The sequence below is a fragment of the Oculina patagonica genome, chromosome 11 (genome assembly GCF_052425735.1).
Source record: "Oculina patagonica isolate OP01 chromosome 11, crgOcupat, whole genome shotgun sequence".
NCBI classification, from domain to species: Eukaryota; Metazoa; Cnidaria; class Anthozoa; order Scleractinia; family Oculinidae; genus Oculina; species Oculina patagonica.
This window is the reverse complement of record NC_135768.1, coordinates 23,842,358-23,868,603: the sequence shown is the minus strand read 5'-3', so window position 1 is coordinate 23,868,603 and position 26,246 is coordinate 23,842,358. Positions and strand designations below refer to the sequence as shown.

The 26,246-nt window shown below is 40.8% G+C and overlaps 2 protein-coding genes across 2 annotated transcripts; one reads left to right on the top strand and one right to left on the bottom strand.

Annotated features, from left to right (window-relative positions):
• Positions 1-4,571: 4,571 nt before the first annotated feature.
• On the bottom strand, positions 4,572-10,390 carry LOC144629782 (uncharacterized). Its single transcript, XM_078487991.1, has 3 exons — positions 10,293-10,390; positions 6,688-6,909; positions 4,572-4,990 (listed from the first exon to the last, which is right to left on the bottom strand). The coding sequence occupies exons 1-3, from the start codon at positions 10,339-10,341 to the stop codon at positions 4,572-4,574; spliced, it is 690 nt and encodes a 229-aa protein (XP_078344117.1). The 5' UTR covers positions 10,342-10,390.
• A 9,992-nt stretch (positions 10,391-20,382) lies between these two features.
• LOC144629781 (uncharacterized) lies at positions 20,383-25,113 on the top strand. Its single transcript, XM_078487990.1, has one exon. It carries the CDS (start codon positions 20,383-20,385, stop codon positions 25,111-25,113), a length of 4,731 nt encoding a protein of 1,576 aa, XP_078344116.1.
• The last annotated feature ends 1,133 nt before the right edge of the window (positions 25,114-26,246 follow it).

The following is a 26,246-nucleotide window of genomic DNA, read 5'->3' as shown; positions in this document are numbered from 1 at the left end:
AGCTAGAATTCAGTCAAAGTCAGTTCGCTCATCATACCAACTGCGAAGAAAATATCAGATTTTTTAATTGATCGACATGTTAACCATATCTTATTGGTTTTCCTCAGTTGTTTTACATAACATCTGCTTTGCTGTCTTTACAACTGCTGTCCGAAGCTCGCGAAGGCGCCAGCAATACAGAAATGGATTGATGGACGAGTTCATAAATGACACAGTCTCTGCCAACATCCACGCTTCTGTCCAGCGATTGGGGGAAATAACTGCAATTGATACGCCAATAAATGTCGGGATATAAAAATAAAATAAATAAATAAATAAATAACTTTATTTAAGTGTCAATGTATTTAGCACGGCTGTGCTAATTGGGGACACTGTAAATATATAAACAAATATTATAAATCAAACATAAACTAGTTAAAAATCCCAGCTGGCAGGAGGCTAACCAGCTGGCTATTTACAAAGCGTGGAGAATTTGAATCTGGGACCACCAAACACAAATCCATCTAGTGGCAGGGAGGTGGATTTGAACCCGGGACCTCCGGATTACAAGTCCAGCGCCCTACCATTAGGCCACGCTGCCTCCTCCTAAAACAGAAAACATCACGATGTTAACACAGAATCATCACGATGTTATATATAAAAGTGAGCAGCATGTCCTGATTATTTTCAGCATTACTTTCCGAAGCCTGTTGTTGCGAGTGAATTTGTATCTGATGCACACGAACAATACGAAAGATTCTAATGTAACAAACAGTTGAAATGAAAATGCATATGACAATGTTAAAAGCTAAAAAAATAAAATATAAACTCGTGTTCCAAATGGAAATAAGTGATAACAGGAAGCAAATAAACCAAAGAGTTGCTAATGCATACAAAGCACGGTGTGTTGTCATCAAATTGGGATATCGCATATGATAATGAAGAGCCAAGAATCGATCCATGCCAACTGCTGTTATAGTAAAAAGCGAAACACCACATATAGAAAAGGCCATTACGGTTAGTAACCGGTAGAGTGAACCACTTTTTGTTTGTAGATATGCAACGTAAACCGGTTGTACGACAATTCCAACAAGAAGGTCTGACACAGCCAAACTGCAGAGTAAAATTATCGACGGTGAGCGAAGCGAAGGAGTTCTCAATATGGCAGCTAGCACCAGAGTGTTGCCAATAATGGATATGATCATCAGTGGTACATTCAAGACAAAGCTTACGACGACAATAGTTTCAGAAAGAGTATCGTTGCCCATATTGACTCGTGCTACGGTTTGAAATTATAACGCAGTGTTGTGATGTGTTTTGTCAAATATCCTGGCAGATGGTAGCTCGAAAATTAAAGTAAAATTTCGAAATTAAATTAGCCTGCTGCGAATTAACTGATTGCTTCCTTGTGACACAAAGAAAAATCTATAAGTAGTTCCGAACGTCAATTACAGCTGCATTGATTAACAGGCAAAAAGCGTTAGTACTTTCTTATTCTACTGTATGTTGACATTAGAACATGGATCACGGTGCCAGGTGAGATCTGCTATTTGTGGAAATTAAACGCGAGGTAACAATAATGCACGAAAAAAACAAAAGATGCGAGCATCAAAACACCTTCTCTGCGACTGATAAGCAAACATGTCTAAAGATGGTAATACATTAGCCAACCGTAAGGAAACCCTTTCTGTTCTAAACAAACGGTTAATAAATGCAGTGAAGGATGAGGGTGGTAAAGGGGGGAGGGGGGGGGGGTATAGATCACGTTTCACGAAAAATAAATCGGCCCTTTCACAATTCACGAAAAATAATAATGGCATTTCACGCTTCACGAAAAAAGAGGTTTTTCTGACATAAGTAGCATAGTACCCTTACTTTTGAAAAGTTACATCAAAAGCAAAGCCTTGTTTGAGGTTTTCACTATTCGTCCGCCTCGCGTTCTGGGCGCTTCAAAAACGAAACCAAGCTCTGAGTTCTATGTAATGAACAGCACCATCTTCCTCTTCTACAAAATCAACAGAATCGCTGTCGGATGAGTTGTCATCGTATTCGGATTGCTGATTCTCTCCTGGGTCCTTCGATGTAGACGTGCCTTCTCTTACCTGGTTTTTTGAATTCTAACCATTCTCCTTGATGGGTAGCGGACTGATACATATTTAGAAGAAGAGTTCCAGCTTTATACTTATTGGTCGGTGCGTTGTCTAATGCTCTTACCGTGTGTGTGCCTAGTTTCTCATCAGATCTTGGTCGGCTGAATTCATGAAAGGGAGGCTTTGTTGCGGCATTCATGGAAAATCTTAAAGATGAATTTGTGTTGAGGACACAGGATAATATGATGTCGTGTGTGTAAAGTAAAAAGCTGACCACTGCGTCATTCGTTTCACTGATTCGAGAGCGGTGCTCGCAAAATCCACTCTCTCCTATCACGTCACACAATATTACTATTATTGTTTTCATTACGCAATGACGGATGTCGAAAATAACAAAAAACATAGTAAAAATCACGGTTCACGGCGAAATAAACATCTATTTCTCATTTCCCAAAAAATAATTTTGGAAAATCACGGTTCACGGCTACTATAGAAATCACAATTCACGAGAAAAAAAATAGCCATTTCACATTTCACGGGAAAAAAAGGGGCCGATCATGGATCACGAAAATACCCTTTACCACCCTCAAGGATGCCTTAGATATTTTAAAAACACTTTTAGTCAGAGTCGACGTCTAAACCATTCCCAAGTGTTAAACTATTAAAAAAATTCGATGTTTTGGAACTAAAACTTTGCATAATAAATTCCAAATTATTACCATATATTTTGTTGAAGTGACGTTATATGGGGTTGTTTTTATCTTTAAACTGTTAGAATGAATGTTAATCAATTCATTTATCACGTACCATATTATGATTTATCCGTGACTGGGCAAAAAAGTACCATGAATTAGACAATACATTATGATAAATTATTCTTGAACGTTGTACACTCTTGTTCTTGATTGAAATTTAGTACTTACTGGAGGTGAATATTTACTGATATGTTTTTGCTATAAAAACGGATGTTTTGCAATATTTTCCCTAGCCAATCTGTTTCTAGGCAGCTAGTCTTTAGAGATGTAATGAGGAGATTGTTTCGGCCCATTCAATTGTTTGTGTAAAGGCCGACATGGTCAGTTTTGACGTTCTTTTCCCAAAGGTGGTCGGCGATGCTCTCTTCCTGGAATAACTTACGGTTTTATCTTGAAATTGTTTGAGCTTCTTTTGTTCGAGCGTTCTGTTTTAAAGCGACACCAGTTATTGTCAGTGATAAATAATTTTTTTTAAAACCTTGTTATTAGTGTTCTATTCTCACGAATTGAACGTGTCAAGATTTTCCTAATTATTGGTACAGTTTAATTAAAAGGGGATTAATTTTTCTTTGGAATTCGGTTTTAACACAAAACTGTCGGTTACCCGTTCTCAGTTCAGTATTCGATCTTAAACTTGTAACCCGTAACACGCCTTTTTTCTGCAAGTCTTGGGATCCAAAGCCACACAAAAGTCTTTTCACGCAGAGCGGCGACTATTTCCCAGTCAACGCTGCAAATTTTAAACATTTTAAACAAGTTTCCTATAGCTGAATTTAAGCCATCTATTTAGTGCTAGGTTATCTATTTGACCACGAAAGAATTTTTATATATCTGGAACCTGATGTTTGTTAGGTATCAAATTATTGTTTTATTAACTATGTTGTTTTAATTGGTAAATCAGCTTGTCAAGTATTATTTGTCGCCTCATATAAGATACTCGGGAAATTTAAATTTCGATTTCGAATAAAGTTCGCTTTCTGCGCATGGCGAACGGTGTTTCATTCAAGGGATCTATAGCTTTTAACTGTCATTCAGTACACATTTTGGGATGAAACGAAAAACAAAAGATTCGAGCGTCGACATGCCTCCTCAGTGAATGATTAGCAGACACGTCAAAGTTGGTAATATGCTAGCCAACTATTTCTATCAGCTATAAAGGCTAATAAATGCAACGAAGAATGGATGCCCCTCGCCAACTATCAAAAGCTTAGAAAAACTGAGAGCGAGCCACTTTATTGTTTTAGCATAACCCAGAGACCGATCTATTCCGCCAACAAAAAGCTCAGTGAAAGTGTTTTATTTATGGTTTTTGTTTTCGGCAGTTTTACTTGCGCGCTCCCAAGACAGAAAATCGAAAAATAAACCGCGCTGGCGGCAGCCAATCAGATTGCAAATTTGCCTAAAAGTCTTCGCTGGGTCACGCTTAGAACCTTACATGCCCAGTTGCCCTTCTTTGCTCAGGCAAAGAAGGGCAACCGAAATGGAGATAATAGTACCTACTTCATGGTTTAAAAACCTCGCTCAGGGAAAGCCATAGATCTCAGTAACACTGTAACAACAGCAACAACAACAACAACAACAACAACGACAACAACAACAACAAAACTTTATTTTCATCTCACAATTAAAGCGACACATCGGATTACAAGTCATTCGAGTTTAATTTGCACAATCAAAAAACAATTAAGGACCTTTTGCTGCTTCTATCTGCTACATCTGCTAAAGCCCTTGAGATTGACGGCTGTCTTTAATAAAGTTCCATGTAAAAAAAGAGCAGGGTGGAGGCAGAAAAAACTGTTGCAAACCAGTCGGCTATCAAGCTTTTACAGCCATTTTTCCGGTGCCCATGTGTCGTGGGAACGACCTTCGTGGCTTCGACCTGTATTGTGCTGACTACCGTGCTGTACTGCTGTACTGTGCTGACTGCCTTGCTGTGCTGCTGTACTGTGCTGACTGCCTTGCTGTGCTGCTGTGCTGTGCTGACTGCTGTGCTGTGCTGCTGTACTGTGCTGACTGCCGTCGGGTGAATGGAAAGGGTGGCCGTCGGAAGTTGGGTGGAATTGCTGGGTTTGGTGGCGTCAACATAATTGCAAAGATCCTCACTGCAGCACCAGTACGAGCAGGACTTTACTGTGCCACCCGCTGTCATATTGAAGTTATCACAGTCTAGTAAAATAGAAGCAGAGCAATGTTATAAAACCGCCAATATATTGCAGAGGGGAAAACTCTTGATTTAACTTAAGCTCAATCAATGGGTAATCAATGGCTAATGAATTGAATTGGTATTGATTAGTTATTGATTATTGTCAATAATCAATGAGTAATTAATAGTTAAACAATAGGTCACAATATTTAGCACTAAGCATTCTTGTTGCCGTTCATTTCATTGATTACTCTTCGACTTTATCTCGGAGCTATCGATAAAATTATTTGACCAGTACTAGTCAGCTGACTGAAAATGTTAGATAAATACGGATTGTTTGTTCTTGTTAAAATTAAGCCATATTTACACGTAGCGTATGTAATGTTATGTTACGTCTTGTCTTGTCGAGTAATATCATGTTATATCTATGCCATGTCATGTCATGCCCATGTGATCTGATGACATGTGATGCAATGTAACTTTGACAAGCACCTTCCAGCAGTTCATTGCAGAACAAGTTTGCTAGCCAAATATTGTGCAGGGAAACTTGCAAAAAAGTTATTTTTAAATAATCAGTAGATAACTGATGGATTGTTATTACCAAAAAACCCATTAATGGCCCGTGGTTGATTTCTGATTAATTCCATTATTCATTGATTTACAGTGGGCGCTTTTCATTCGACCAAAAATTCCGGAAATTTCGGAACAAGCGCGAATGGTACAGAAATTTCCTGGGAAAGTTTCCAGAAAATCCGGAAAGTGTTGACTTTTCGAAATGCGAACCATTCAACCGAAAACCCCGGAAATTCCAGGAGCAAAATCAAATGGAAGTGAAAGTTCCCGGAAATTGTTTTCGAAAATTTGGGTCTACCTTGCGAGGTTGTCCTTTCTTCCGGAAATTTTGGAAAAAAATTACCATTTTACACTCAGCCCAAGTTCATTCGGCAGAAAATTTAGCAATTTGCGCAGCTGAAAGCACCTACATGTGTTAAGAAAGCGTTCTTGAAACTCCAAATAAAAAATTTAGGTTAACTCGGTTGTTTTTCGTTGTTGTTTTGCAGGCGGCAGCAAAGAAATGTACAAATATTTCTAACGCGCGTGCAGGCTACGCCATTGTATTGTTCATTAAACTTTTTGGGTTGGCGACGTTTTCGTTGCTTGTGTGCCTTTTGAAAGATCCCTGTATTCGAGGCTACGATGTCATTCATGGCGGTTTTTTCAGTGCTCGGAATGCTTTTTATTTGCAAAAATATCGAGTTATATGTGCAGCAAACCTGCCACAGTGCATTATTTAAATGCACCGTAGAAATGTCCATATTCGACGCACTACCATATGCAAATTTTGTTTGCCTTCCGTGCAGTAAACCGGAAGAGTCGGAAAATGCTGTTCCATTCGCCACTGGAATTTTCCGGAAACTCAAACCAGAATTTTTGGTCGAATGGAAAGCGCCCAGTGTCTTCATATAGCACAACAGAGTTCAATACAGTAATACTTAAAATAAAACTGTCTGTTATTTATTTTCCACCAAAAACAAGCAGAATTAATGAAGATATAATTAATACTTTCACTTTGGATAGTATACACAGTAGATTGTGTCAAATTTGACTGCAAGGTAGATGAACGGCGGCCCGACGTTAATCAGGTTTCTTGGTTCGCACTACGCATGCACGAATCCTGACCTAGTTCCTTTAAATGAGAAGAAAAGAATAATAAACTTACAGTCAAAGGGCTCGCCTTGACAATAAGAGGAATTATAACAACCCCCTATACTGAGCTCAAGCCTTAAAACAGCAACTTCCGCTACAGTATTTATAGCCATGCAATGATCCTCGTAATCAGCACAGACTTGTTCTGGGAAGCTTGAATTGAGGCAAGCTTGATTGGCAAATAATCCAGTTGGAGGGGACACGTAAGTGCAACTACGGCAACGAAGTGCTGGTACTGTTGAGCATCAATAATAAAGTACGAATTGTTTCAAAGTTTAATTTTTCAAACTTGCAACCATCCAACAAGTGCGAGTGGAATAATTGTTTTATTAAAAACGCCCAGGCAATGATATATGAGCTCATATACCATTGACCACAAATATGGTAGCTGATCCGCGTCAATGAAAACAGCTGGGAAGCTCAAATATTGCGATTCGTCGGGCGTTTTTAATAAAACAATTATTCAACTCGCGCTTGTTGGATATGAGATCGTTATAGCCAACGAGGCGCGTAGCGCCTCGTTGGCTATCTACCATCTCATACCCAACGCGCGCTCGTGGAATAATTGTTAAATAGTCTAGTCTAGTCTAGTCTAGCCTAGTCTAGTCTAGTCTAGTCTAGTCTAGTATAGTATAGTATAGTATAGTATAGTATAGTATAGTATAGTATAGTATAGTATAGTATAGTATAGTATAGTATAGTATAGTATAGTATACTATAGTATAGTATAGTATAGTATAGTATAGTATAGTATACTATAGTATAGTATATGCTACGTTATGTTATATTTTGTGATGCAATGTGATGTTATGCCATGTTATGTTCTATTTTATTTTATTTTATTTTATTTTAACCACAAATGAACTACTTATTTTGCTGGGAAGAGAAGGCTGCTTTGTGCGTACCATCTGGTCCAAGACTTAAGGACAACCTCTTACAGACATACATTTATAGCTAATTCGAGAAAGGCTGTCGGACAAAAGCACAAAAGTGCACGCGACAAGACTGAAAGGTAGTATGGGTAGTATAAAGAGCTACTGCACGTGCCGAATACTAATTGGAGGGCGAAAGTTTCCTTTCTCTTCAGACATATGGAAACAACGTACTTTTAGCCACGCAAAATTTAAGAAGAATTTTCTGAACTAAAAGACATACGACAGTAAAAGTAAAGCTACAGAAAAAAGGCCTTCAAAGAGGAAAAACAAAATCTTTAAGTTCAAAAATACAAACTTGTACATTTCTTCTAGTCCAATATTTAAAATTACAGTGAATACCCAGACCACCTTTCGGTCACGTTTGTGCTTTTTTCCGACAACCTTTCTCGAATTAGTTGTATATCATAGATACTGAGATTTACTCACGAACAAACGATTGCGTATAAATGATACGTAAAATGCATTAGTCAATAGGAAACGCGAACGATGAAAACTCACTTGTGAAAAAATGTCGTTCGTCTAATCACAAACGGGAACGACGTAAATCTACTAGTGAACAACACCGTATCGCCATTTTGAGTTCTCGTCGAAAACACCGGCGACATGGCGACAAGTTCAAGGTTTGTGTCTCAGTATAAACGGCCCCATTGAGTCTTATAATATTGCAGAAAAGGAAAATCAAAACACTATAACGAAAACTAAACAAGACGGCCTTGTTGACAGCGTTTCTTCAAACAAAAGGAGAAGCACGAAGCGAGATAGTCGAAATTCCTCCTGCGGAGTTGAATGAACCTTTGAGTAAATTCGCACAAAGAAAGAACAAGAACACGAGGCGTCTTCACTCCGAGGGATTGTAGCGAGTTTTGATTCAGATGATGACTAAGACACTGCAGGTTTGTCCTTGGTTTTGCAGACTGTTTTCTTGACTTGATTTGGTGAAAGTTTGCACGAATTTGCGTTGAGTTTTTCAGCGTTTACCGCTGTTTTAATCTGATTTATATATCGAAGTCGAACTTGAAAGTTTTGTTCAAGCCTAGGTCAGGTTTTCTTTATCAAAAGTTGCTTCTGTGAAAGTTGTGAGAGTACAAACTGACGTCTCATTTCTTGTGTTACTTCATTAAAGTTTTGATTTTGAAAGACAAACAGATGTTTTAGTTATTTTAGTTTATGGAAGATGGATGGGTTTCCTAAACACGCGCGTATACCTGATAAAACGTCGAGCGATTTTGCTTTTTAAAATCCTCAGTATCTATAGAATAAACAAATAACACCATGGAAAATGCGCGCGTACGATTTTTATTCACTCGTTGAGTTGTATAAAAAAATGAACTCGTTCGCTGCGCTCACTGGTTCATTTTCTGACACTACTCAACTCGTGAATAAAACTTGTACGCACGCATTTTCCATGGAGTAATCTCTTTACATACATTATTTATGCATACAGATCAGTTGTCTTTCAGACCTGGACCAGATGTTACACAAGCAGTCTTATTCGAAACATATCACTGCGTGCATCAAACATTGATTTGTAAGCCATTGTCATCTGTGACCTGCAGGACACGAGCTTTTAAAAGCAAAGTAATGTACTGTATTGTTTTCACAGTTCTATTTCTCATTCCAATGAAATTGCGACTCGGCAGGATACAATATTTGACTAGACCTAATCAAGAGCAGTCAAATGAGTGAAAAACGTTAAGATGAAATATCAAATACTCTGCAAAACTAGGTTTTTAAAACATGACTTTCCCATAATGAACTTAAATTGTCAAAAAAGGTTCTTCAAAATTTTTTTTTTTTCTTTCCTTTATATTTTTTGTAAGGGAGATAATTAAGGCGAAAAAAAAAATGACGGGGATGTCCAGCCATCAGATGGATTGCCTTAAATGTCTGTTTAGTAGTTACGAGTGGTCTGTAAACATCGACATTTGCTGAGGTAATAAATAAACTCCTCGAAACCGTGATCAAGATGTAAAGTTAAGTAATGCATCAATCAACAGTGAGCTATCTTAAAAACAATGGTTACCTGAAAATTTTCAGAGGAAACGGTACGTTAATATTCTAATCGCTGTTTCTTCGAACCATCAAACTGAAACCAGTATCTATATTTTTTTGTAAGAATACACATAAAAAAAGTGCAGCAGAGATGGAAGATTCTCTTTCCTTCTTCTGTCAATATTCCTCACCGTGCCCTTCTGAATTTAAAGACTGAAACTCAACTAGAAACCTGCTTGGAGTTTGCAACTGAAATTAATCAGTCGGAACAAACTGAGATTGAAATTGAAACTTTTAAAGTTTTCAGTGCAGTCAGTGACTGAATAAAATTATCCGAAAGCTCACGAATCGACTTATATTTTAGCAGACAACCTATACTATGTAGGAGAAATCGCCAGATGCCTCCAAACTCAAAAAAACTTATAAGAAATGTCAAGAATAGTAACAAATAATCGAACGTTTCAGGTCATGCTTGGATGAACGACTATAAAACTGACTTTGAAAATGCAATCGTAAATGATTAAGATTATTAATCGGGTGCAAAAAACTCTGGAATCATGGCATACTGTCAAACAAAGTTCTAAATTTTATCAAACATTTGTCATCATTCATATCGGTGAATCTTTTCGCTTTTATCTATATAATAATAATAAGTAGAAATATAAGAAAATATGTATAAAAAATAACTCACCGTAAGACGGCGAACGCCATAACAAAAAGAGAAGAAGGAGCAGTTTCATAACTGAAGTTTGCTTTTTTATCCTTACGGAGGACAATGGTGACCCGAAAACGGAATCGTTCAAATAAAGTTGTTTTTCTTTGTGTCTGCTTTTTTATTGAAATTACCATGCTTAGTATCATTTGCATTAAAATAAAGCTTTGTAGCTCACTGCAGGCAATTCACATTTATCTTATAAGAAAACTTTTAAAAGTTGAAGTTGTTTTGAAAAACTGCACGAAATTAAGTCTGCCAAAGGCAAGCCACTGATTCAACTTTCTTAGTTGTCTAAGGATGAGCACATCTTTCCATTACGCTGCAGCATCAATGCCCCAACTCTCCTTACTTATCTTTATACATGTCTTAAAATCAAATATACTACTTACTATTTATTCTCATCGGGCCCCTGAGGACTCTTGAGGCCGACCAGAAGATTACGCAATCCATCCTCGTCTGCCGCCGATGCGACAGCAGCCCCCCACGAATGCCATCCCAGCTGGTTTCTTTCTTTCTCCACGGTAGGGATTCAAATATACGTAAATACCTTATTCTAACTAATTTTCGCGTGTACTTAATTTCGCAAAAATTCGGGAGCCAAATTTAGCGAATATTAATTTTTGCGATTGCAAGAAACATTAAAGCAAAAGTGTATAAAATGTTGCTATTTTGTCAGTGTTTTTCAAAGACTAAGGAGCTACTGGAAATATACAGAGCTCTTACTCAATGTTACTACAAGGAGTCTGAAAACGGAAACTTAGGTGACTGTGCTTTATTTAAGAGGTCTTGGTCGATTTACAAGCTGAAGGAAACAGTAATTAGAGGAAGGGCAGTAGTCGAAAACAAGCCGGAACTATATTTTTAAGGAGAGAAAGTTGCAGTTCCTAAAATTGTTGTTTTGATATAAAATATGGTTTAAATGTTCGCGTGTTAAAATTTCACTCAATGTTTTTTCGCGCGTATTAAATTTCAGGATTATTTTAAAAACACGAAAATTACGAAAATTAGTACTCGCGAAAATTAGTAAGAATAAGATATGAATGAATGCTGAATGCAGTCCATCTCGGATAGTAAATCACGACCGTCTGGAAATAGAGCCAAACGGAAGTACAAATGCTCACGATTAAAGGGATTTTCGTAGTTCAGCCACTGGCTTATTTTTAACTTTGAAGATCACTCTTCAGCAGTTCATTATTAATATATAGATTTAGGCAAGCCTAAAAGCGGAGCTCCCCATTTATTTAATTTTCACTGGAGCTTACAATGTTTTCATTCTAGTGAATAAGCGGCCAAAGTACTAATGTTTATGGCGGTTTATAGGTTCAAGACAAATTTAAATAGCTCACGGTTAAACCGAATGTCAGCAGTACGACAGAAATAATAATCTTAAAGCGGGGCAAAATCATTACTCATGGCACGAAAAATTACTTTAGAGTACAGTAAATTACCTGCTTTCTAGCAATAGAAAATAGTTTCGCGATCCTGTTATAGTTTCGCAGCAGTTTAGTAGACTCCACAATATCTATTACATTAATATAGGATATATTCAACGTGCATTTTCAGAGTCTGTCGGATTAGCTCAATCGGTAAGGTGCCAGTCTGCGGATCCGGAGGTCGTGAGTTCAAATCCCAGAGGGTCAAGTTTTTTTTTTCTTTTTTCCTTTTTTTTTTTTTTTTTTTACCCCGTAGCAATAAAATGGTTTGTTTATTATATCAACCCGATTTAGCTTTCGAATGCTCCTTCATGTACGATGCTGGCTTTACAGATAGACACGAAAGTCATCGATCGATTATGGCTCTCAATGTCCACTTTTTTGGCGGTCGATTACTTTCTACACGTAATTTTCAGCCACATTTTGTTTCATTGCTTCTTGTTTTTCTTTTCAAACCTCTTTAAATTTTAAAGGCCGCCTTTATACGGCCGCCTTTATACGGCCGCCTTTATACGGCCGCCTTTATACAGCCTTCTTGCTTCACTATTTCTACCATCAAACTATGGCGGCCATGTTGCGCAACTCCGTACGTACGTACGCCGTACGCGCCCGCGAACCATGCCGCTATCCATGTTGACCATGAAAACTCATTTCCATAGTGTTCCTTCTTTCATACCATTTGCCTGTCTATGGGGCTCCGCACAAGGCGCCTTCGGCGCCTTGCGAGCTCCGCTATTAAGTGTCAGTCCGGCTTAAAGCGGTCCTCTTGACTTCGCGCCAAAAAGTAGTTTCCTTTTATTTTTTGCCTGTGAAAAGGCTTTGGTCCATACATACAAAAAGGCAATAAATTATTTTCTAGTTCTTTATCTTCGCTTTGCTACAGGCCAAAATTGAATTTTGGCCGACCAGGGGCCGCCGACGGTAGTCGAAGGGCTAAATTTCGACCATTTTGTGAAGAGCGCTATGTCCACAAAAATGCACTTGACGGAATATCATTTGGCACAAATTCTAAGACATCTTTATTTAGTTCACTGACGAAACGAGGAAAATTTTCCGAAAATTCTAAGCATGCCAGCGCTTCTGAAAGACACCATACTCTGAGGTCTTTATTCACACGTTAAAATGTAGGTAAATACAAGAGAATAAAACTCAAAAGTTTCAACATAAATTGGAGTAAAAAAGCACATCAATGCAATCTTCTTACCTCAATGAACCGTTTTCTACTTTCAAACCGGTGGGTATCTCCTTGGATTGCACGCGAGAACAAATTAAAATCTGCCATAATCAGTGTGTTTACATAATTGTCGCTCGTGCCGAAGCTGATTTGCATAACCTTGCACTCGATGAGAAAACTTTCTCAACCGTCCAAACTCGATTAATACCTTTAGAATATAAGGAAAATGCTTCTTTTGATATTCCTATACCATACAGATCCAGCGCTGAGAAAGAAATTGTGTTTAAGATGACCAGAATACTCGCGGCGTGCGAGACTCCACAAAGTAAATATTGACGGTTTCACTGGTCGCACTTGTCCCAATATTGTAAGTTCAATTCGCTCTCGTAGTATCTTTAGGGGAAGAAGAAGAGTCGAAATTCAGCCATTTAATAAATATAAAACTTGTTAAAACGACAAATTGAATTCTAACAACGCGAATCGATCATGCAAACTATTATAACTTTACGTCCAAAAACATCACTTACAGGTTGAACCAGGTTGCTTACTGAGGAAGCGTAGTCGCTAGATACAATCAACAAGCTTCAATAGAACTGTTTTATGTGACAAAAATGCATTAATTTCAATTCATACTTGATGTTTTTCATTCCACAAACGTTCATTTGGAGCCACAATGCAAGTTATGTGCTTCGAGATCCGTTAAACAGAAACTTTTGTAGTGCGGTTGCGTCACATTAATTTGCAATGTCACGCAAATTGTAACGTATTCTTATTAGCTGTGTGGTGTAAGATGAGTTGCTTTTTGGGAAAAGAATAAAAGAACAGAGTAATTTACCTCTGTGGTCGGGCATTTGGGATTAAATCGCTAAATGACACAACAGAAAATAAAACAAATGAAAAGTGTTCCGAAAAAGAGACAGAGTGTGCTAAACTGTTTTCAATATAGGCCATTTCCGAGTTACCCTTGGCCTCTGTTTCAAAACGAGTCTACGTGCGAAACCATTCAAATGGAAATGAGTTTCACCTACAGGCCAATTTTCATGCAAATCAAACTGATTTTCATTTGAATAGTTTCGCACGTAGACTCGTTTTAATGCACCTATCAATGGTTTGCCCCAGGATGGGGGGGGGGGGGGCAACCCACGGGAATTTGACATCGTAAGTTCTCCCCGGGTAGGGATTTTGACATCTAAAATGGTCTGCTGGGTTTGAAATTTAAGAGGAGATATGTGAAATTTGACATTCACTAGGTGCCCAGGGGTGGGGAATTCAACTCTGGATTTTAAAAAATTTCAAATTCCCCTGGGGTTGCCCCCCCCCCATCCTGGGGCAAACCATTGATAGGTGCATAAAACAGAGGCAAAGCGTAACTCGGAAATGGCCTATTGAAAGGAACTGAAAAATGCGACCCGAAGTTGCATTTGTAAGTATTCAGTTTGATATCGTCACTTTATCTCATCTGTGAGAAAAATCGTATGACCTGCCAAATATTTTTTCCAACTAGATAGGACTGAGGCAAATGAAAAAGAAACTGATTTATTTCTACGAGAAACCCATAATGGTCAGTTCAACTCTTTTGAGTCTCTGTTTCTACTTGGAGATGGTGTTATCTGTAGCGCTTCAGAATCATTGTATTTTTTTAAAGCACATATTCTAAGCACCAGGACATACTTGAAAGGGAACTAGTTGATTTTTATCTTCATCTCTCGAATATCTGTCAGCAGTTTCGTCAGCTCTTTATAACTGCTGCACTCTTTCAACACCAAGTCCTTTTGTATGGAAGTTCAAAGTGAGCGCAAGTGGCCTTTAGCATTGCGACATTGAATTTTCGATAACGTGTCAGAAGGAGTACGGAATACAAGAATACCGTTACAACGTTTACTTTTTTAATTTACATAGGCGGCGGAGGTGGGGGGCAGGGTGCCTGACTAAAGTCCCCCAAACAAAAACTTGGGAAGGCTCAGCCCCCCACCCCCCTTCCCTCCCCCCCCTTCTCGCTAGCACATCATAAAATACACGCTTGGCGGTGTATGACTTTAAACGAAACTCCTTTTCCCGAAAACGCTACAAGGAGAGGTCTGCAATCTGCGAAGATTGTATTTTACAGAGCCTGTGGCATCGACGACTTCAGAGCGTGCATCTCATGTCTCTTATGCCTTCTGACTTCTAAAGAATTCCTTCAAAAAGCACCATGAAGCAGGATCGTCTGAACTGCCTAGTTATGTATTGTCACAAGTAATTACAGACACACAGGACACTGTAAAATAATTTTTGGGAAACTTGAGTAGGGGAATGCTCCCCCCGCCTACGGAGGGGGGAAGGAATGTCATTGTGCTTGGCTTGGAGTACGATGAGTCCCCTTCCCCCTCACGTTTCAAAACTAAAACATCATGTTTGGCCACTAACGTATACCTGCTCGAGAGATGAAGATAAAAATCAACTAGTTCATCCCTCGCAAGTGTGTCTTGGTGCTCAGAAACATGGTGATGGTAGACTTTTTTTCGGGGGGGGGGGGGGGGGGAAGGGAGGGAGGGGTTACCCAGCGCTTTTCTCGTGTAGTAAAAATTCCCCATATTTTCTGAAGAATACATAAGTAAAGTAATAAAAAATACAATGATGGCATGGTTCCATTATATGATCCCTGCTGAAGCGCTACTAAATCAATAAAACCACCTCCAAGTACAAAAGAGTTGAATAACCATTATGGGTTTCTCGTAGAAATAAATCAGTTTCTTTTTCATTTGCCTCAGTCCTATCTAGTTGGAAAAAATATTTGGCAGGTCATACAATTTTTCTCACAGATGAGATAAAGTGCCGATATCAAACTGAATACTTACAAATGCAACTTCGGGTCGCATTTTTCAGTTCCTTTCGATATTGAAAACAGTTTAGCACACTCTGTCTCTTTTTCGGAACACTTTTCATTTGTTTTATTTCCTGTTCTGTCATTTAGCGATTTAATCCCAAATGCCCGACCACAGAGGTAAATTACTCTGTTCTTTTATTCTTTTCTCAAAAAACAATTCACCTCACACCACACAGCTAATAAGAATACGTTACAATTTGCGTGACATTGCAAATTACTGTGACGCAACCGCACTACAAAAGTTTCTAACGGATCTCGAAGCACATAACTTGCATTGTGGCTCCAAATGAACGTTTGTGGAATGAAAAAAATCAAGTATGAATTGAAATTAATGCATTTTTGTCACATAAAACAGTTCTATTGAAGCTTGTTGATTGTATCTGGCGACTACGCTTCCTCAGTAAGCAACCTGGTCCAACCTGTAAGTGATGTTTTTGGACGTAAAGTTATAAGTTGTCTTTGCATGATCGATTCGCGTTGTCAGAATTCAATTTGTCGTTTTAACACGTTTTATATTTATTAAATGGCTAATTTCGACTCTTCTTCTTCCCCTAGACATACTACGGTAGCGAATTGAATTTACAATATTGTTGGACAAGTGCGACTTTGTGGAGTCTCGCACACCGCGAGTATTCTGGTCATCTTCAACACAATTTCTTTCTCAGCGCTGGATCTGTATGGTATAGGAATATCAAAAGAAGCATTTTCCTTATATTCTAAAGGTATTTAATCGAGTTTGGACGGTTGAGGGAGTTTTCTCATCGAGTGCAAGGGTATGCAAATCAGCTTCGGCACGAGCGACAATTATGTAAACACACTGATTATGGCAGATTTTAATTTGTTCTCGCGTGCAATCCAAGGAGATACCCACCGGTTTGAAAGTAGAAAACGGTTCATTGAGGTAAGAAGATTGCATTGATGTGCTTTTTTACTCCAATTTATGTTGAAACTTTTGAGTTTTATTCTCTTGTATTTACCTACATTTTAACGTGTGAATAAAGACCTCAGAGTATGGTGTCTTTCAGAAGCGCTGGCATGCTTAGAATTTTCGGAAAATTTTCCTCGTTTCGTAAGTGAACTAAATTAAGGTGTCTTAGAGTTTGTGCCAAAGGATATTCCGTCAAGTGCATTTTTGTGGACATAGCACGCTTCACAAAATGGTCGAAATTTAGCCCTTTGACTACCTGGTCGGCCAAAATTCAATTTTGGCCTGTAGCAAAGCGAAGATAAAGAACTAGAAAATAATTTATTGCCTTTTTGTATGTATGGACCAAAGCCTTTTCACAGGCAAAAAATAAAAGGAAACTTTTTTTTGGCGCGAAGTCAAGAGGACCGCTTTAAGCCGGACTGACACTTAAGTTTCCCAACATCGATTCCGTTGCTGTTAATGTTTAACTGTGCTTGGATTAAAATGTTTTGTATAAAAAGATACAAAAGCCCCATTGTGTTTAAGATATCATTTCAGTGTTCTAGAAACGCATTAAATATACTAAATAGGAAAACGCTGTCAGAAGAAGAAGCGAGGACAGATGGCCAATCACAGTGGCTCACTTCAGGGGGAAGAAAGTCGGCACTTTTCTTTGACGGCATAGCGGTGCCGGGAAACGGTGCAAGTCTGTGTCAATCAAGACAATCAAGCCGTTGCTAAGAAAGACGTCACCCAAAGTTTTTGTTTTTCTCAGAAATATTTAAATATCAATGACTGCATGCATGTGAAATGCGAATAGTGACGGTTTTTGCGTTTGGTGATTCACGCCGCTGAGATGCTTTTTGCATTTTCTGCCAGATTTCTCACCTGATGTTTCACGTCACTGAGAATGTTTTGGCGACGTGGAATAACAAGCGAAAAATTTTTCACGGTTGACATTTTTAAATGTCAATTTTTAAAACAACCAATTAATGGAAAATCATTTCAGAATCATTGCAGTTTTTAAGTATAACCTGATTCGCATTCGCATCAGTATAACCTGATTTAAAGTATAACCTGATTCGCAAGCCTTACTTTTGCCAGACTGGCCACCGTTATCACCGTTTGTTGTTTTAATGTTCTGCAAACATAAAATGAAAAAAAAAAACTGCAAATAGCTATTGTGTTTTGTGCACGGTCATGACCAAAAGATGCGAACTAGACAAAGAACTTTGTCAAGCTATTCACTATGTCCATAGCAACCATTTGATAGCTACTGCGCACCCTCGGTTGCTCGGCACCGCTATGCCGCATTTTTAAGTCGTGTAACAATTGAAGTTTCTTCCCCCCTCCCCACCCCCCTTGGGCTCACTTCTAATCAAAAGATCCCCTGCAGTGTTATGGAAGTCGTCAACTTTGTATAAACCATCCGGTAGGGAAGTCGCGAGCAATTGCAAAGCTTGTCCCACGAAGATTCTTCGCTCGAGCTAGCACGAATTCTTTCTCCTTGTGATACGTGAACCTGGCGATTAATGGCCTTGGTTTTGAATCAGCCGTGGAACTTGCCTTTCCGATCCGGTGTACACGCTCGAACGATATTTCCTTTGCGTCTTCTTTGCTTAATTTTAATTCCGTTTGCATGAACTTCCTAAGAATTTCTCAGATGCTTGAAACGTTTCATTTTTTTCTTCGGGTATATTAAAGAAGTTCAGGTTGTTTCGACTACTGTGACTTTCCAATTTGATTGATCTTTGCTTTTCTTCGTTTGCCTGCTTGGTCAGCGACTTCACACCTTCCTGAAGCTTCTTTATTGTTTTATCTTTGTAGAAACCAATCCCTAGGCCCAGTCTACCGCGATTATGTAATACTCGGCCCAGTCTACCGTGTATATTAAGTCACCTTTTCGCGGGTTTTATGCATATTGTTTCTTCACGGAAAGATTCGTTTATATCTAATAAGCTACGTTCGTTTGTCGTCCTTCGTTTCGCCGCGTGTCCAAATCGTCAGGTACATATCGTTTCCTTCGTTTGTCTTCTAGTATTTCCTTTGTTGTATGCTGTTATTTCTGTTCTTAGTGTCATATATTTCTTTATTTATGTCCTAGAAACCACTGGTAATTAAGTTACGTCCACAAGAATAAATTTACGTTGAATTTTAAGTTATATTGCTGGTGCGTTTGCTACAGTTTCTGACGTAATGGATTGAGCTACTTGGTCCGTTTGTGTGTTTATTCCTGTGGAATTATGTCATTTGTGTCTACGGATGCTCCGTTAAACGGACGAGTTATGGATGAGTATGAAAGGACTCGACAACCAAGTTCGCGTCTCGACACCGAAGCCGTTAGGCATGAAAGAATGTTGTCCCTAAAGAAATCTCGAGCTGGTCACCTTGGAAATTTAAACAAGTTGTACAAAGACGTCGAATTATTAATGCGAAACGCCGAAAATTATCACGAAGCTTGTGGTAAAAAAGAAAATGTTGATATCGCATTTGCGAGATGTCTTCAAGCCTACGACGAATTTTACCAATTTGTTGTTGATGATCCCGTGTTGAAATCAGAAGCGTTTGATGCTTGGCACAGCGTTTTGACTGGCAAAAAGGAATTCGACGAACGCTTCGAAGAATGGTCTCAATCAGTTCAACGTATCGCGGACGAAGCTTCTGCGGGTCTTCGTCAAGAAGATTATGTTAATGAAGAAGTGCCAAATGTCACACCTTCTCTAGTCGGTTCAAGTAGCAAAAAGAGTTCGAAGAGAAGCTCCAAGTCCAGTTCCAAAAATAGTTCCAAGGCTAGTTCGCGCGCTAGTGAGAAATCGAGAAAGGCTAGAGCCGAGCTTCTTTGTTGAGAAGTTGAATTAAAGAACTTGTTGAAGCGCCAAGAAGTGGAACGTGAAATGAAACGTCAAATAGCCGAAATGAAAGCTCAAGAAGAAGAATTAAGGCGCCGGATTGCTTTATTAACGGCAGAGGGGGAAATAGAAAAAGCTACAGTGGTTGACGATCTCTATGAAACCTCGGAGCATTCAAAACGTACTACCAAGGAAGAGTTTAAACCGCTAAAACAAGAGGAAAACACCGAGAAATCGCGTCAAACCTTCCCTTCCGTTAAACAGTCTCCTACAGTGCCTCGTGATGAATCAAGCCTTAAACATGGCGACAACAAACAAGTTGAGAGAAGCAGTACAAAATCGGCGCTGGACCCAAATGTACGAAGTTGGGACCCAGGGCCTCCTCCTCCTCCTCAGAACATCATTAGTGGAAGCCTCGCCAGTTCGCAATCTTTGCAACAAATATTGAAGCAGCAACAAGATGCCTTGCACCTGATGGCGTTCTCTATTCAGCAAGGTTTTGAGATGCCCAAAAGGGAACTGATAACTTTCGATGGTAACCCCCAGAACTATTGGCTGTTTGTGAACAACTTCGAAGTCAATATCGCGAGACGGGTACCAGACGCCGCGTCGAAGTTAGCATACCTCGTACAGCACTGTACAGGTAAAGCTAGAGAAGCTATTAAGAACTGTGCCATTATTTCCGACCCAGAACAAGGCTACATGAAAGCCTAGGAAATCCTGCATCACAGATTTGGACAGAAACATATTGTTGCGCATGCACACATCGCGAAGATAGCGGAGGGTCCTCAGCTTAAGAATACGGATGTTACTGGTTTGTCAGACTTGTCTGTCCAAATGCAGAATTGTGCGTTGACTCTCGTTCAGATGGGCTACGAGGCGGACGTTAATAGCTCAGAGAATCTCGTTAAGATAGTAAAGTGCCTTCCTGTTCATCTGCAGTCCAAATGGGCGGACAGAGCTGGTACGTTAACCTTAGCTGGCATTGAGCCTACCTTCACGCATTTAGCCGGATTTGTTGAAGAGAAAGCTTTGTTGGCAAATACGATGTATGGAAGGATTGTTGGTTCAACACCAGACAAAGAGCGGAGTTCTAAACCTCCATCTAAAGTGAAGCCTCCTTCCTCGAAAGGAAGCACGTTTGCAACGCAGTCAGAAGTGGTCGCAGGTGGTGTCCAAGTTGGCGCAACACCCGCGCTCGCCATATGCCCTTTGTGTTCTGGTCAACACAGACTGTCAAAATGTGAACTTATGAAAGCAAAGACCCCAGAAGAAAGGAAAAGCTTCGTTAGACAAGCGAGACTGTGTGACAATTGTTTCCAAAGCGGACACATGGCCATGAATTGTGGTAGTAAAATGAAATGTCAAGTAAGTGGATGTGGATGGAAGCACCACACAATGCTGCATGTCCGAAAGAAGAACGAAAATAACGACACTTCTCGTAACAACCCTCCAGTCACCTCACAACAGACTGGATCCACTACCGTTAGTGGAACCGGTGCGACTGGAACGAGTGCCGTCAATGGGGACGGTGCGACTGGAACAAGTGCCCCCAGTGCGGGCGGAGAGACTGGAACGAGTGCCGTAACGAGTGCCGTTAGTGGCTCCGGAGAGACTGGTCAGTGCAGTGCTACCGACTCTGGCAAGAAGAATGTTTGTTTACGAATCATTCCAGTCGTCGTGAAAGGGAAAGGCCAGCACAATACAATTATGACGAACGCGCTACTAGATCCTGGATCGGATGTGACGTTATGTGATGTGAGTCTAATGGAGAAACTTCAAGTAGACGGTCTTCCCAAAGAATTCTCACTAGTAACCGTTAATGGCGCGTCTGAAACCCTGATGGGATACGAGTTATCTTTGTCCGTTAGAGGTCTACGTATGGATGAAGAGATTGAATTGAATAGAGTATGGACAGTGGATACATTGCGTTTACCTCAAGGTAGTCCACCAACGAAAGAGGATGCTGCCCAGTGGCCCCATCTAAATGGAATTGACTTTCCAATGATTCAAAATGTCAAGGTGTCGTTGCTTATCGGATGTGATGTACCTGAAGCTCACTGGGTGTGCGATCAAAGGCGTGGTCGGCGTGGTCAACCTTATGCAGTGCGTACCCCTCTCGGGTGGACCTTGATGGGACCTCTGAATTCGTCTGAGAGAAATTGCTTTAGTGTGAACTTTGTTCGCTATGATGACGAAATGCTTTATCGACAGATGGAGAGTATGTTTAGAAACGACTTCAACGAGCCCATGATCACCTCAAAGGTCGCGATGTCAGTTGAAGATCGGAGAGCCTTGTCCCAGATGGAAGAATTAGCGAAGCTTGTGAATGGCCATTACCAGTTGGCGTTGCCTTGGAAGTGTAAGCCTGTAAGCCTTCCAAGAAATCGCGACTTCGCTCTAGGAAGGTTACGCAAGTTAAAGAAACGGTTCCAGCGAGACGTTCATCTCTTTGAGAAGTATAAAGACACCATAAACGGTTATGTTTCCAGCGGGTACGCAAGACGAGTTCCTTGTGAGGAACAGGAGGTTGGAAAGGATACACCAGTCTGGTACTTACCCCACCATCCAGTATTCCATCCTCAGAAACCAGGAAAGGTGAGAGTCGTTTTCGACTGTGCAGCCAAGTTTAAGGACACCTCATTGAACGATCAATTGCTGCAAGGTCCAGATCTAACAAATGGTCTTGTGGGCGTCCTCATACGTTTCCGTCAAGAGCCCGTAGCCATGGTTGCTGATGTGGAGGGAATGTTCCACCAGGTGCGAGTTGCTCCTGAAGATTGTCATGCGTTGAGGTTCCTGTGGTGGCCAAACAACGATCTCTCGGAAGAGCCAGTTGATTACCAGATGTTAGTGCACTTGTTTGGAGCCACGTCATCGCCAAGTTGCGCAAGTGTTAGCCTGAAGAAGACGGCCGCAGATAACCAGGTTGAATTTGATGCGGAAACCATTGACACTGTCAACCGAAACTTCTACGTAGATGATTGCCTAAAGTCAGTTCCTTCAACTGACAAAGCGGTACGTTTGTCTGGTCAGTTGCGAGAATTGCTGTCAAGAGGAGGATTCCGCCTTACGAAATGGTTTAGTAATGACAGGAACGTAATCGCCACTGTTCCAGTTACGGAGAGAGCGGCGTCAGTGATCGATTTGGATTTGGAAGATCTACCTGTAGAACGGACGCTGGGCGTACAGTGGGACATGGAGACAGACGACTTTAAGTTTCGAATAATGGATGAAGCGAAAGCTCCAACGCGTAGAGGTATCTTGTCAGTCGTCAGTTCGATGTACGACCCTCTAGGGTTCGTGGCACCCATTATCCTGCCAGCCAAGAGCTTGTTGCAGAGCCTGTGTAAGCAGCAATATGGCTGGGACGAAGTGATTTCGAATGCAGACTCCATTGTCTGGCAAGGTTGGCTAAAGGAACTTGCATGTTTGAGAACAATATCAGTTCCCAGATGTTTCAAGCCATCAGGATTTGGCGCAGTTGTCAATGTTCAGTTACATCATTTCTCGGACGCGTCCGAATATGGTTATGGAGCAGTATCGTATCTCCGAATGGTCCATGACAAAGGTGTCATACATTGTTCGTTTGTTCTTGGTAAATCTCGCGTGACCCCCCTGAAAGTGGTGTCCATACCGCGCCTTGAACTGACCGCTGCTGTAGTTGCTGTGAAGTTGAATTGCCTTATCCGGAACGAAATCGAGTACCCCATACACGACACAACGTACTGGACGGATTCCACTGTAGTCCTGCAGTACATTCGCAATGAATCAAGAAGATTTCAGACATTCGTAGCCAACCGAGTCGCGATGATCCATGAAGAATCCACGCCACGTCAATGGCGACACGTAGACACCAGTTCAAATCCTGCGGACGTCTCGTCTAGAGGGGCCAAAGGTTGCGAGCTACACAAGATGGAGTTGTGGCTTCATGGCCCAGAGTTTCTATGGAAGGAAGAGAAATTTTGGCCTGAACAACCTTCCCAGTTGCCAGAATTACCTGAAGGTGATAGTGAATGCAGAAAACGCTCTGGTCAGGTGAATGTGATTGTTCATGGAAAGGCGTTGGAACCGTTGTTGACACGCTATTCATCCTGGGATGGTCTACGAAAGGCCATCGCCTGGCTAGTACGTTTTAAGAAATATCTGGTTGGCCGCGCTAGCAAGGCTGTAGACAGTATTGCCAAGGGGCCTCTAACTGTTGCCGAAGTTATTGCTGCAGAAAGCGACATTGTCAAAGCCGTACAACGTGATGCGTTTCCAGAGGAATTAGCTGTGGCAGGCCAGAGAGGATCTGGTAACCAGATGAAGTGCTTCCCACGGAGTTGTCCAATACGCAACTTGAACCCTTTCCTTGCCGAGGGAATATTAAGAGTTGGAGGTCGCCTTGAGAATGCTTCTGTTCCGTTTGAAGCGATGCATCCAGCCATTCTCCCAAGTAAACATCACGTGACGAATTTAATTATTCAGAACTTTCATCACCAACAAGGGCATTGTGGCCCTACCCATGTTCTTACTTCTATCCGACAGAAGTATTGGATTGTTCAAGGGCTCTCAGCAGTACGAAGAGTTCTAGCAAATTGCATGGATTGTCGCAAGAGAAATGTTCGTCCTGGTGAACAGATCATGGCACCTCTCCCGGAGGCACGAATCGCACCGTCAGATCTCCCGTTTACACATGTGGGAGTGGACTACTTTGGTCGCCTTTACGTGAAGCAAGGCCGAAGTGAAGTAAAACGTTATGGCTGCCTGTTTACATGTTTAACCATGAGAGCGGTTCATATTGAAGTCGCGCATACGTTAGAAGCCGATTCCTTTATCTGTGCCTATCAGCGTTTTGTCTGCCGTCGAGGAAAGCCTCGGAGAATTTACAGCGACAACGGCACCAATTTTACCGGCGCTGAGCGAGAGCTGAGAGAAGCACTGGGGCGTTTGGACCAGACCAAGGTTTATAATCACCTGAGGATAGATGACGTTCAGTGGTCGTTTAACCCTCCGGAGGCAAGTCATCAAGGTGGAATTTGGGAACGTATGATCCGATCCGTAAGAAAGATTTTGGCCGCTTTAGTAAAGGAGCAGCTGATGAATGATGAAGCGCTGTCCACGTTGCTGTTTGAAGTGGAGAACATACTCAACGATAGGCCTTTAACCCCTCTCAGTGACCACCCGGATTATCCTGAGCCGCTGACTCCGAACAAACTTCTGCTGTTGAAGTCAAATCCCTGCCTTCCCCTTGATGTCCTCACAAAACACGACAAGTATGGTAAGCGCTGGCGCCAAGCACAATGCCTAGCAAACTCATTTTGGAAGAGATGGATGAAAGATTATTTACCTGCACTTCAAACAAGGCAAAAATGGTGCTCCCCTCGTCGTAACTTCGCCGTAGGTGATCTGGTTCTCGTCGTCGATGAGAAAACGCCGAGAGGTCGCTGGCCAATGGGTTTGGTTGAAGAGGTGTTCCCGGACAGTAAAGGTTATGTACGTCACGTCAAGGTGAAAACGGCCACATCTGTCTACAAACGAGACATCAGAAAGCTGTGCCTTCTTGAAGGAGTCCAGAACTCATGAACTCTGTTTACGATTGTCACATTACGAACTGTGTAATTTAAGAAATGAGTTGTTCTTCGTCGCATTATGAACTACGTAATTTAGGAATTGGTTACTTTTCGTTATTAGAATTAGCTGTAAGTGTGTAGCTAATTCGGGGCCGGTGTAGAAACCAATCCCTAGGCCCAGTCTACCGCGATTATGTATTACTCGGCCCAGTCTACCGTGTATATTAAGTCACCTTTTCGCGGGTTTTATGCATATTGTTTCTTCACGGAAAGATTCGTTTATATCTAATAAGCTACGTTCGTTTGTCGTCCTTTGTTTCGCCGCGTGTCCAAATCGTCAGGTACATATCGTTTCCTTCGTTTGTCTTCTAGTATTTCCTTTGTTGTATGCTGTTATTTCTGTTCTTAGTGTCATATATTTCTTTATTTATGTCCTAGAAACCACTGGTAATTAAGTTACGTCCACAAGAATAAATTTACGTTGAATTTTAAGTTATATTGCTGGTGCGTTTGCTACAATCTTGTTCCGCTACCTTTTTATTCAACTCCTTGATTGAGGTGTGCGCGAACTCTAAGCTGTTTTCCAATTCCTTGTTCTTCTCTTCGAGGCAGTTCTGCTTTTGCTTCAAGCCTTCGATTTCCTGGATGTAACTTAACGCTCTATCGAGCTTCTCTTTTATTTCGGTGAGCGAATCCGCCATGTTGCGGTAGGAACCACAACATTCGTCGCATCCAGTTTGGGAGCCTCTGCTTCTTCGTCTTCTTTTTCGGCTCGTGGAGTCTTCCTTGGTTGCCGCTTCGTCTTCCGACATCTTGCTCGGCTTTTGGGGTCTTCGTTGAACAAATTACATGATTTAACGGCGGAGCGCTAGTTCGCGCGTCCGATCTCTTCGAAAGCTAGACCCAGCTCGGCACCGCTATGCCGCATTTTTAAGTCGTGTAACAATTGAAGTTTCTTCCTCCCCCCTTCACCCCCCCCCCCCCCCCTTGGGCTCACTTCTAATCAAAAGATCCCCTGCAGCGTTATGGAAGTCGTCAACTTTGTATAAACCATCCGGTATATACACCTTGGAATTAAAAACAGATAAAACTCAAAAGAAATAAGCTCCACTGGTAAATGTAAGCGTGTTAGGCTTACTTCCTTAC